The following is a 13,533-nucleotide window of genomic DNA, read 5'->3' as shown; positions in this document are numbered from 1 at the left end:
TCCCTTTTATATTCCCTTTTACCAACCTTTCACGTTCTTACTTGACGTCTTTCAGTTGTGGAAACAAAACACACACAGTTGTGGGTATTTTGTTGCCTGATTCTCAGAGCTGCAGATTATGTATTAATTAAAATAAAAAATATCTTGACCTCCCAGGTGTCTACACATTAAGGTTGCATCAGAAGTGTGAGACCAGGTAGTCCACATTCCTGAATCACTAAGTTTGACAGATTCCCAGTGTCCCTGTTTCAAAGGAAGGTTATCAAGGTTGACGTGTGTTTGTAAAACATTTTGACAAGTCAGCATATTCCAAGAAATTAGTGTTTTGTTGACAAGGTTTGTTTTGTTGTAAAATGCATAATGAACCATAGGAGGACTTGAACCTTCAAGGCTATGGCTTTGAAATGTCTAGGGAAGCTTTACTTTCTACTAAGAGGGGTTTTTTTCCCCCTGTTTAGGTGAAAAACTTGTGCTTTGATTTTTGTAGCTGACATGTTAAGTCACATGGGAACCTGTTTTGAGACATGCAGTCCTTCAGGACTGAAAATTTGCTGTATTTATGACACAGATTCCTACCTTTTCAGCCAAAGAACAAATGCTTTTGTTCTACCACTTATTGCTATTCTGACAAATAGAGAACAGATCACTCTCCTGACTGAGGGGATCTCCCTGGAAGTCAAGGATCTGTAGTTTAGGACTGTAGAAGCAAATTTTCCTGCATTTTCAAAAGTATGTATGTAAATTAGCTTTACTTTGTCAGATTATAATGTAGTTAAATGTGGAAGATCATGTAAATTGAACTGGGTCATGAGAACCAGACTTTTCTCACATGTTTTGTTTGATAAAGGCGGATCACAGAATCCCAAAGTGGGTAAGGTTGGAAGGGACCACAATGGGTCATCTGATCCAACCTCCCTGCCCAAGGAGGCTCATCCAGTGCTCAGGGTCATCATAAAGCATGAGAGATTTCCTTCCAAGTGGTCATTTAACACTGTTTACAGTACAGTAAACGTATTACAGTATGTTTAATTACACTATAGAGCATTGAAAACTTCTTTAAAAAGACATCAGAAAGGATGCATAGGGTTCAGTGGAATGGGAATAAGCACTCAACCCCCCAAATTATCAGAATTTAAGGTTATTTGGCAACTTGGTCATAGGTCTTTCTATTCTTGACTTTTGTGCTCTTAGAAATTGTTACTTGTTTGAGTGCTTGGGTTTTCTGAGGGTATTTGGGTACTTTTCAAGTATGTTTGGTGGTATTAGATGTTCTAATACCTGTTTAGGTTCTCCATTCTTAGAGCTGATACCTGTAGATTTTACCTACACATACTTAGAGTAATTATCTTTTTATTCTTTTTTTTCTTAAGCTCTTAAAGTAAGCACTACTTTCAAAACTATACCAAAGGAATTTCAGCACTTGACTGTGAAAACAGGTAAGAAAAAAATACCATGTGTTACTTACTCTAGAATCTTGACTAAATATTTTTATATCACAGTAAGCCTAGATTAATTTTTGGAAGAACCTCTTGCTCTCATTTTACTACTGAAATTAGCTTTTACCTCATAATGACTGCTACTTGCAAGATGAATATTAATTACTACTTCAGATTGTCAAAAGGTTTTCTTGCTTTCTTTCCCTCATTGTTACTGTATGGGTTCTTCATCCATGGGAAATATTTTAACATAGCGGTTTTAAGGAGTCTGAAGTTTTTCTTTGCTAAAAACAAGATGCAAGGGTGTGAATATTGTACCTATTTGTAAAAATCTCATCTAAAGAATAGAGCAACTATGTAAAGTTTCAGGAAACATTCTGAGATGGCCTGTTTCTTTGTGAAAGCTGAGCTTTCATACTTCGTGTTAAGGAGTTAAAAGACAAGAGAGCCTTTTGGAAATGCGGACCTGGAGGCACTTAAGACACTGACGAAACCTTTTGATTCAGGGGATGTTTCTTTGTTGAATCCAACCCTGATTTTTCTCTCCAGCTCCAACATACACTTCTTGTTCCTATCATTCTGGAAAATGTTATTTTTGGAACAGCATATGTCAAAATTACTTAGTTACTCCAGAAACTTCCCCTGCATTCAGTTCAGTTCCTCTGACCTCCCTTGCCTTCCTCTTTGTTAGTCTTTTTCCTAGTGTGGTAAGAATGTTTGTAAGCCCCCCTGGTCCCAACCAAGCTAAAATTTGGACTTACTTTCTTTTCCTTTTGCATAGATGATTTTACTCATGAAGATATCCTTGATTAAGAAAATGGACCCCACATGTCTGTCACAGCAGTTTTGTCTTACAGCTCGATTTATTCATGGCTTCTCAACAGCTGCATGCCTCATTTCCCAACTCTTTTTTTTTTTTTCCTGGCTTCTTCCCAAACATTTGGCAGCTGCCAGATTTCCTATCTTCAGCTCCTATTCTTGAGTGATTGCTGCTTCTCCTTCACACACACACACTCTTGCACTTCCCTCTCAGGGGAAGGGGAGGGTGGTTGCAGGACTTTCAGTTCTGTTCTCCTTCCCCGCAGTTTTGCCCAGGAGCATACAGGGAAGTTTTAGTTTCAGTTCATCAAGTACATCTTCACTACACTTAGGTAAAAAAAACCTCCTGTCACCTGCATGTCTCCTTTGCCACCAACCTCTTTTCCACAGTGTCCTTTGTCTGCTATGCAGTGAGGTCTTCCTGATGCCTCTGTGCTGCTCCAGCAGTGTTGCTGTGTTTGTATACCAAGGGAGACGAGGGCAGAGGGCAGAGTTTCATTCCATCATCATGGCTCCTGCCGCTGTAGGGGTTCTGCTCTTGCTGTCCTGCACATTGAGGATTTGAGAAAGCACATTCTCAGGTTGCATGCTACAACTGATGTGAGAAGTAAAAATGTTTCTCCAGTGGACTAGATGCAGCACGGTAATTGAGAGGTCATTTCAGAATCAGTCACCACTCTGAAAGGTCACTGTAATCATTAACCTTCAGCATGAAAACTCAGTCGGGATGAAGTGGGAGAAATTTTACATGCCTCTTTGGTTATTTGGGCTGTTTATGTAAACTCAGGAAAGATAATAGTGCTGTGCTTCATTATGTGAAAGTTTTCTTTGCCATCAGAAGGTCTAGAAATTTGAAATCAGCAAGAACTTTATAAATTCAGCATCTCTGAATATCTGACCAGTTTATTTAGGCTCCGAAGTGCAAGATAATTGTTGAGCTTAGACTTTTTTAAGTATTGAGGGCCAAAATTGTGAGTGTTTCAACTGTGTTTAAACATTTCTCCCTAGGCCACCAGTAAGAGATGAGTTAGTGAGGTTGATTTAGACTAGTGGGAAATGCTTTGGTTTTTTTCTTTAGCCACATGGCATACTTGCACCTTTTATGCCACAGATTTCCTGTAAAGCAAGGAGGCACCTGTTGAGTATAAGGTATTAGACTACAACCAAAAGTTACTGAACTGGCATCCTCAGGAATGTTAAAATGAAGTTACATTGTAGGAAGGGTATAGGAGCAGATCTACACCCAGAATTGGGAACCTTCACACTCTCCTTTGAATGAATAAATACAGTTCATGATTGTATGTGACTTTAGTTACTGCAGACCAAGCTGTTCACCGGGTTCTATTACTCCAGGAGTCGTACAAACTTTTGAATAATCAATGTAAATTATTTACTCAACAGTTTTAATTTATCCATTTCATGAAAGTTAGGCTTATGTATCCATAGCAATAGATATATGGAAAACTCATGAGCTGGATAAATAGTTTTGTATTGTCTTGCATGGTTATGTCATGTATGTGTATAAACCTGCACCTCAAACACTAAATATGCACAGACTGAACGTACCAAAATAACTGCATATTTTATGGAAATCCTGCCACAATTATTTGTATGTCCTAATAATGAACTACCTGCTTTATAGTATTTTTTATATTTCACTACTTCTTCTGAAAGGTAAAGCTAAGTCTAGGTATTCTGTAATTGTAGCCTTGAATTTCCTAGTTTTTTAAAAGCTTAAAAGAAAATCCTTGGCAACAGTATTCTGTTGCTATAATTTTTTATTAGTAGTCATTTTGGGATTCTCTCTTCCTTATGTGCTTTCCTCTTTACCTCAACAGGATGTCCTTGGAGAGTTTGAATGTCAGTTTTACCTATGGGTTTTTATATGAAAGACTTTCTAAAAGTATAAGCAGAATTAGTCTCCATAAGAAAAGGAAAATCTGAAGGTTCTTAAACATGGTTTAGCTTGGAAAGGATTTATACTTCTATTTCTAAGTGGCATATTTAATAATTTTGCATGTAATTTAATAATCAGCAATTTCAGCATTGGAAAACTGGGTCATGTGGCTGTAGGGAAGCAGTGTCTGAAGTTGTATTCTCTGGGAGTTTGATACAGAGAGAGGGAGGAGGATTATCACCACTGCATATTTTAATATTAATTCTCTCTCCCTCCTTTAGTTGCTAGGAAGAGTTTGTTGCACAGAAATCTGGAATGACAGTGAGTCAGTTTGGTCATGACAATAATCTTGGTTTCTAAGTGGTCATTTGTGTCACTGCCAGCTGCGTTTGGGTTTATTCCATCCAAAGCACCAACTAGCACTGTGTTACCTTAAAAACAGTTTCTTTTTTGAAGATCTAGTGTGTGACTGTACATGTGCCATATGCTCTTACTTGTGTTTTGTGAGCCTAAAGCCTCCTATGGAGAGTCTGTGCAGTACTACAGTGCAAGCTACTAAAAACTCGGTATTTACCAATTGCTACCACTGGTAGTTCCTGCTCTTGTATTTTGGAGGATCTGTCGTATACTCAGGTAGTGCTGTATAGAAGCTGGTGATAAATGTCTGACTTGAAAGTAGACATATATCTGAAGGAAGCTGGAAACTGAGAATTATTTTTTTCCCTAACATACTTATTTCTCTTAAGTGTTGTACCTTGATTAGCAGATGGGGAAAAGTAAAGGGATTTGCTTTGTGTGTGCATTGGGATCATTGATGCTGCTGTAATACCTTGAGGATGTCTCAGTGGGATGAATTTGAAAGCAGTTGTGCAGATACATTTTCTCATAATTATCTGATGTTAGTAAGGCGAGTTACAGAAAAGACAATGTAAACCAAGCAACAACCTCAAGGAATTACCCAGAGAAGATAAATCAGCACTGTTGTTTTCCTGTCACGTAAGACCTGCATGTGGCAGGATATTTAGAATTCATCCAAATAAAAAAAATCATTTTTACATTGATAGAAATGTATTTGATCAGCATTCAGACTTGAAAGCTTTCTACCTTCAAATATCATTCCTTCCCAATGTCCAAATGGTCTCAACCCAATGTGTTAATTTTTTTTTAATGGGTGATGAGATAATGTAAATTTATACTAATTAAAGTATTTAGGAAGGACAAACCTTTGTGCTTTTGGAAGCAGGACAACTAATAGATATCTGAACTAAGAAGATTTTTTCTGTAAAAAGTTTATGCTGTTCCTTATGTTGCTTGGTCACAACTACATCCGTGAGTACAGGTCAGAGCTGCCAGACCTACTGCTTTTCCTGTATTGTGGTAAGCATATTAAAAAGGTGAAGCTCTGCCTGTATGTGGGCTTTTGAATTCTTAGGACATTCACACACTACAAAAGCAAAGGAGAAGTGAAAACAATCCCCATTACACATGTGAGATGAGCACACTCTCACATCCACATTTGCAACACTCACATTTTTAATGAACACTGATTCTGCAGCTAAAGGCATTTGTTTAAAATATGATGTTTTAGCAGTTCTTTTTTTCTTTTCTGTTCCAGCTGCTCAGGAATCTAATGCACTTAAAGCCAGACCACGATCCAGGTACTGCTTTCACTTCTATTTCAGGAGAAATAGACACCTCTGGTGTTAGACACAGAGCATAAGAACTGGTGTTGGATTTTTTTTTTTTTTTAATTGATGTGGTGCTGTAAGTACAGCTCAGATGAGACAGATTTACCAGGAGGAATCTGTAAGCTATAGACCCTACATAAGTACTGCTCTGGGACCCCATGATCTCTGGTCATATGGTGCTGGAAGTTTTGCCTGTCTGCCCAGCCCTGCTCTCTTATCAGGGTGGTGACTACCTCCAGCCCAGCCCCAGAGGCTTCCTGGCAGGACAGCTGGGACCACCCCATTGCAGGGAACATCCTCAACATTTTGATGCTCTTGAAACCTGCAGGGTGGTTTCATATGGAGGGAGACACTGCACATTGCCACAGAAACAACAGTAGTAGCTCAGCTCTCTGGTGTAGGTGAGTGAATCCTTTTGTTGGCATGTGTGTACTTGGCTACAGTTGGTTGATGTGTGATGGAAGGACTTAGGGACTGACACTGTTGTGTGCCAGAAGTGACACACGCTGAACTTGGATGTTTGAAAGAAAAGGGAACCTGTGCCAGAAAATATTGTGTATAAATGGATTGCATCTTGGGTTTGGCTGTTCACCTACTGGTGTATAGCCATATTGTTAATTCACCTTCAAAGTTTTCTTCTTTGGTGCCAGTTAGAGGATTCAATTTTTTTAAAAAATTTTTTTGCTTGGGTAATGAGAGTATAAACAGGAGCTCCCTGCTTACAAGCTTGTCAAAGTCTGCTAGTAAGAGAGGGTCAGCTATAAGCAGGATGATTGAAGATTGAAATCCTGTCTTCCTAGGACCTACATTTGAGAAGGCTGAACTGCCTTACGTGCCTGTTTTTCTGCTGCTAGCCAAAGCTTTTTAGTTTTAACACAGTTTTAAATTTTCTGGCTTTGTTACTGAATTGCAAATGCTTAAAAAATGTGCAAAAATGCATAAAATAGCAAATGCTTAAGTTCATAAAAAGTCACTTAAATGTGACTACTCTGTCACATATGAATGACTGTCTCCATCTGACTGTATGTCACTGGTTCAATGCAGAAGTTGAGACTAAAGATGCCTCAGCACATCCTTGACCTCTTGTGCTTGTTGCAAAATGGGATGAAATACCACAGCTCAATTTATTTTTCTCTTTAAAGAATGATTGAAATGTTAAAAATAAGTGTATTAATGGACTTTAAACACCTGATTGGAATATATTCAGTAACTGAGAAAAGAGGTAAAAACATTGAAAGAATTTGTGGTGTGAATAGTAAATCTAATAAACTTGGTGATGATGATAAACAAATAGAATTGTTGGTGGCTCCTCCAGGAGGTCCTAAAAACTGATTCAGCGAGTGAGGGGGAATCTGACAGTCCTGTGTCAGGCAATGTTAGAGAAAGAAGTAAATCAGGAAGTCCTGTGTCTAGCAGAACTAGGGGAAGAAGATGGAGTGATTAAGGCTCCTTTAAGACAAGCTGTGGGACCTGCTGGGAGAGCATTCTATGTGCATGTACTGTTTACTAACTCTGATTTATTGACTTGGAAACAGAATGTTGGATCTTATTGTAACAATGCTGATGGGACGTATAGTAGTATTAAGTCTGTGATGATGACACATAACCCCATCTGGGGAGGTACACAAGCTTTGTTACAATATTTGTGTATTTATGTAGCAAAAAAGAGCAGTTTTAGAAAAAGAAAAGGAAGGACTGGGGGGGGGGGGAATTGACGGGCTAGATCAGAAAATCGGGAATACCACATCTTGATGAACTTCTCTCTGAAGAAGATCCTGAATGGGATCTGAATGAAGATGTTGGATTAAAAAGAATAAAAGTATATCAAATGTTGATTTTGTATGGAATTCAGAATGGAGTGGAAAAATCTGAGAGTCTTGTGAAGTTGTATGAGGTAAAGCAAGGAGACACAGAATCTCCATCAGCTTTTTTGAGTGGTTGTGTGAAGTGGCTCTTAAATGGACAGACTTGGACTTGGAGAGTGAAATGTTCAGTATATGCTTTTTATTGGACAGTCAGCACTGGATATAAGGAGCCTGTTTGGCAAAAAATATTATCCATTTCCCATTAGTGGGAGTTATTTCTGTTTTACTCAAATGTGCTTTTGGTCTTGCCCTGACATGCATAATGTGTTACAGTGAGTATAACATCTCACATTGTCAGTGCTCATTTTGAACAAAGTCTCCTCCTTGCAGGAGAACTGTAACTACAACAGCTGAAAAATATCGGACAGTATTCAGCAAAATCAAAATTCTTAGCAAATGCACCACCCTTAATTGGGATTAATTGATGTGTGAGGGCCTGGAAGATGTACTGAGCCGTGTATTTGACCAGTTTTGGTAATTTCGGAGCTATTCAGTTTTTCTGGATTTTGTGGAATTTGGTGACTGTATGCTATGAAAATTTTTTCTAATAGAATTTTTATAAATTACAAAATGTGTACTTGCAAGAACTGTGTTGAAGGTATAGCTGTATAAACACTCCCATTGCAGTTGGGAAAGGCAACAGAAGCTCTAAGGGGTGTGTGTATGGGGAGTTTTATTTGGATTTTCTTCAAAATAGTTGCTGCAATTATCATGTTGACAAAGTTACATAAGAAGGCCTGAAGCTGTGTTACAAAAGACCTTAAAAAATACTAGCCCTGTAAGCATGACTCGTTCCTTTCTCCAGACACTTGGGTCCCTCTGTTGCCAAATAAATCTGTCTTGTTATAAGGGGGAACTTTTAGTCATTAGGGCAAGGAATTTCCACCATGAACCTGAGTTCAGGTCAATGTATTTTTAGGTACTAATCATTGTAGCTGTGTAAAATTAATTTTTGAAATAAAACATTTTCTGCTTTTCCCCTACCTGTTTTTCCTTAGGTCTTATTCTAGCACGTCAATAGAAGATGCCATGAAAAAGGGAGAAGAGCCCCCTACTCCGCCTCCAAGGCCTCAGAAGTCGCATTCCAGAGCTTCCTCTTTGGATCTGAACAAAATATTTCAGCAAAATACACAAGGTAAAGTTTGCTTTCTTTCCTATTTTTGAGACCTTTTAGGTTAGCTGCATGCTTGGCAACTTGATCTGTTTGCACAAATGCTTGACAATATGTGCACATGCTGGCCTTTGCTGTAATGCACTACAGAAGAGGAGTAGTTGCACTTGCGTTACGTCGCCACTGAAGGGAAAAATCACTGTTGCTGTAATTAAGGTGATTATAATGTTTTCTGGCACACTAATGGGAAACTTAACATATGGTAGTCTGTCATCACTGACTGTTTATAACTAGGCTGGCTGTTTAGACAGCTCTCATCAGTAACTGCAATATAATTAATTTTTATTACAATTTATTTTTTTTGTAGTTCAGAAGCAGTAAGATAACCCTTAATGTTTAAACTGAGAGAAAGAAAGCAAACATTTTAGATGTTAAAGTCTACCACATGCGTACGGACAATCAAAACACTTTTTGAGTAAAAAGAAAGGGTAATTTCTTTTGACACAGGTGCATGTTGAGGGGAGAGAAAGAAAATGTAGAATAGTAGCTGAGGTGAACTGAAAGAAAATGGCTTTTCATCATGTTACTGTTCAAGTGTGCCTCTTGCCTTGCACAGTGAGCAGTGAAAAGAGGAGCTGCTTGTCCAGGGCAGCAGTCATCCAACATTGCTGTGCTTCAGCAGTGTCCTTGAACCACGTAAGAGGTTTATATGGGGCACACCAACCATCTGCCTCAAGGACCAGGTTAAACATGGTCATGCTTATGCTTCAGAAGAAAGCCAAGGTTTGACTGTGTCAAGGAATGTTTAACTGGGCTCTGTAATGTGGTTTTGAAGTAGAAGTGTTCTACCTCTTGCTATGTGGGATTTTCTTTGTACAAACGCTAAAGAGAATTCAAGAGTCCCTCTGTGTGCTGAACCTTATTATTCCTATTCAGTAGGAATAAAATTGTTTGGTTTTTTGGGGGTTTTTTTTTGCCTTACATGGAGAAGTAGTTCCTTATCTTTGACTGTGGTTCCTGTTGAGGGATGTGTTGCCTCCAATTTTGATTTCATTATACATCAAAATAAAACCCCAAACAGAGCCAAGTACACAATTTCTAAGGCAAAAAATCTTCTCAGAATCCAGATAACAAGTTTAACTGGAAGGAAATAAACTTGGATTTAAGTTTTGCTTGGAACACAAAAGAAGAATGAGAATTCTCAAAGAAGTCATTCTGTGAATGAAAATTAACATTTTGCTTTTCAATGGATCATTTTGAAAGTCACTATTATTTTTGAAGTAACATAACACTCTCAGGCACATGATGTGATTCTTGGGGTGTCCAGTGCAGGGCTTTGGTGATCCATTTGTGTCCCTTCCAACTCGGGATATTCTGTGAGTCTGTATACATCCAACATGATTAAAATAGTTCTATTTTGGCATATTAGTTTTTGTCCTACTAGTTCTAGTTCACAAATAATTCCTATTTGGGGAGTTTGGTGAATAACCTGCTTCCAGATGTACAAAGGAGTGCTCAGTAATATTGAGCTCTGTTTGCAGTTCCACACAGGTCATGTTGATCTATAGCTATCACTTCTTTAATTGTAAAGCTGTCTGTAGTTTGGAGCATTTATTTTGTTTATTCCCTTTTTAAAGGGCAGAAAAAGAGAAATATCTTTTCTTCAAGTAAATTCAGTCAAAGACTGTGGCAGATACTTGTTGCGGGCAATGGTGGGGGATTTTTTGCAGTGTTTTTTTGTCTTGGGTTTTTTTGTTACTCATTTCCTGCTGCTATGTCATGTTTGTCACAATCTTATTATGCCTCTCTCCTGGCAAGTATACACAAAGAACATTTATCCATGATGGCTGGGATGTCCAGCAATGCATTAACCACAGAAACTGTGCTTTAAAATTGTTGAATTGGGATGTAACTGGACTTGAAGGAGGCATCTTCATTCATACTTCATAGCTGCACTCCTCTGGGATGCTGTAACTAGTGTTACCTTGGAAAAACATAAAAAAAGCAAGAGAACTTATTGAAAGGTCCAACTTTCTCAAATATCCATATATGAATTTCTGTTAGGAGATGTTAAAAGACAGAAATCTCTTACTTTTTTTTTTTTTTTTAAATTCATGTAGTCTTTATGTTAGCATCTGAGAAAAATTCTGTACTGCTAGATTCTTTATGTATTTCTTTTTTTTGAATATGTAATCTCTGGCATTTTGGCTGTGTATGTATTAAGAAAATACTTGGTGAGAATGTATGCGTTCCTGGAAGGACAACAGCAGGCTTTAAGTAGAAACAAAAATGTCAGTTTAAATGCATACTTGACCTAGTTTACATCTTCATTTCTTCTCTAGCCCACTCTAGTCATTTACAAGCCAAGCGCTTCCAGAATAAGACCTGGGTATTGAGAGGGACAAAACTGAGGCAGCTCAGAGCCTGGCAGTCCTGCAGCAGTAAGCTAGAGCCTGTTCTTGAGGTAACTCTGGGGCTGGGGCAAGTTTCAGCTTAAGTATTAAAACCCAAAAATGCATCCATTGTCTTCCGGTGTTTTGCTCAGTTACGTTTTCTGCCCACGACAGCTACTTAAAGAATTTACTTCTGGGCAATTAATAGGCAGTGACAGCAGTCTGGGTCTTGTTAGATTCATACAGATGCCTCTGAAATACATTTTATTTCCATTTAGTTTCATTTCTGAATCACATAACCACTTTTAATTAACAGTCTGTTGAACAAAGGATACTTGTTGGGAAAAGACCATTTTCTTTGATGAAACAACAGAATTGTCATAAACAGTGTAGTTTCGTGTTGTTCTGGAAGCAGGTTGAATATTGCTGTGTAATTCAACAAAACAGCCATATAACTATGAATTTTTGACTGAAGATTTTCAGCACTCATTTGCTTTTGAAACTCACCTCCTGCTGTGGCTGTCCCTGCAGTGAAGAATGTGTGGAATGCAGGCACCATTTTTTACATTGGCTCTTAAGCAAACACTCAGTGTAACCTGGATTTGCTCCTTCTGGGGTGCTGGTTTCAGCCAGCAACGTGGGACTAATTTTTGGGGATTTTTCTCCCTTTTAAAATATGAGATGTTAAGTTCCACACTTAGTCGGGGGAAACACAACAAGCATTAAGTGCAGTATTTTCTGTTACAGATGATGTTTTCCTGGTTACAGTGAGATCTGTAACCTCTGCTTAGCATTGCTGCGCTAGTGATGGCTGTCAAACAAGAAAACATCCCTTTTGCTCTAAACATAGTGTTCACAGTATAGAAACAAAGGAAGAGATTTATTGGTGGGCATCAGCATTCCCATAAGTGATATAAATGTGTCTGCACATCACTTCTGTACTCCTTCATATACATGTTTCTCAGGCAGTTTAAAGTGGTACTTTTATTGTTAAAACTCACTACAATCTTCTTTCTGCACCCTTTCATTTTCATTAGTGCTAGGGGAAAACTGTGTTCAGCATCTATTTTATCTTCTTTTTCATACCTTCGAAGAAGATTCTTCATTACTTCCTTTACTCCATCAAACTCTCATTATTTCATTCAATTAGAACATCCTTTCCTTGAGCATACAGGCTTGGTGGGTTTTATTTGCCAAATGTGGAGATTTGTGAATAGTTAAACGTATGTCGAGATGTCTTTGTTTTTCCATACTTGCCTAACTACAGTCAAATTCTTTGTATTTCTGAATTGTTTAAATCTACAAATAAAACCATTCTGTAATTTTGTAGGAAACAGGATTTTGAGAATTAAAATGATGGTTGCTCTGGTGTTATATGTTTTGATACAATGAAGCCCAAATAGTTACCATAATACAGTTTTTCCAGTTGTTTTCAGGAATATCTCTTCAGCTAGATTGTCTTTTTAGCTTAGTGAGCCAAATTCAGGTGACTTTCCCTTTTGTACATGTGGAACTGGTAACAAAAAACCTGTGAAATTTAACCGAGGTAAGTATGATTACTGTATTATCTTCTGTATTCTTTTATGCTTAATTGTATTTGCTAGGAAATGTATGTGTTCACTGAGGTTAGCTATCTTCAAGACAGTTACTAAAGACAAGCTTTTAAGGAGTGATTCAGGGAATTATGTTTTTGTGTTGACCATAAATACAGATTTCTTAACTAAAATTTTATTTGAAAGCCAAAGTGATATGGAGGAACTTAGAATAGTAATGTTCTTTTTTTAAGGCTGAATTTATATCAAAATGAATTTAATTAAGTAATTAATTTTCAAGACTTCTTTCTCTCATTGCTTTTATATTAGTCTTGGTTTAGTAAAATCCAGTTACTTTCTTGAGTTTTGCTCATGCTGTAGTACTGTACTGTCTTGCATGTTACTGTGTTGAGTTTATTAATCAGACCATTAAACATTAAATTAGGAAGATGACAATTCTGAAGGACCTTTATTTTAGAATAATAACAAATACCATCAGCAAAACGTGCCATTTCATGAATATTATTTGCATAGCGTACAAGAGCTGTAATGTTGCAAGCTTTGTCAAGTGAGGAGTGTAGAGTCAAGTTCATGACTTTGATTGTAAGGGTTGTTACAAATTTAAATTAAAAATGTCTTATGCATAAAATGCAGAGAACACAAAATTGGGCTGCTTATCATATTTTTCTCTGGCTATAAAACACTTTTTTAAAATAATTGTTGAAAAAATATTTTTTTGAATTGGAGAATAGATTTTTTTTTTTTTTTTTTTTTTTTTTTTTTTTTTTTTTT

At 37.5% G+C, this 13,533-nt stretch overlaps 1 protein-coding gene across 4 annotated transcripts in view; it reads left to right on the top strand.

Annotated features, from left to right (window-relative positions):
- Positions 1 to 13,533, top strand: part of REPS2 (RALBP1 associated Eps domain containing 2) — a 94,895-nt gene that overhangs the window by 52,244 nt on the left and 29,118 nt on the right. For all 4 annotated transcript variants that reach the window (XM_027638193.1, XM_027638201.1, XM_027638183.1 and 1 more), the window contains exons 11-13: positions 1,371 to 1,436; positions 5,768 to 5,810; positions 8,704 to 8,840. In XM_027638193.1, the coding sequence (XP_027493994.1) occupies positions 1,371 to 1,436; positions 5,768 to 5,810; positions 8,704 to 8,840 (246 nt within the window). The remainder of the gene's footprint in view (positions 1 to 1,370; positions 1,437 to 5,767; positions 5,811 to 8,703; positions 8,841 to 13,533) is intronic.

The sequence above is a fragment of the Corapipo altera genome, unplaced genomic scaffold, assembly GCF_003945725.1.
Source record: "Corapipo altera isolate COAL_440 unplaced genomic scaffold, ASM394572v1 0, whole genome shotgun sequence".
Taxonomy (NCBI): domain Eukaryota; kingdom Metazoa; phylum Chordata; class Aves; order Passeriformes; family Pipridae; genus Corapipo; species Corapipo altera.
This window is presented reverse-complemented; position numbering and strand designations above follow the sequence as displayed.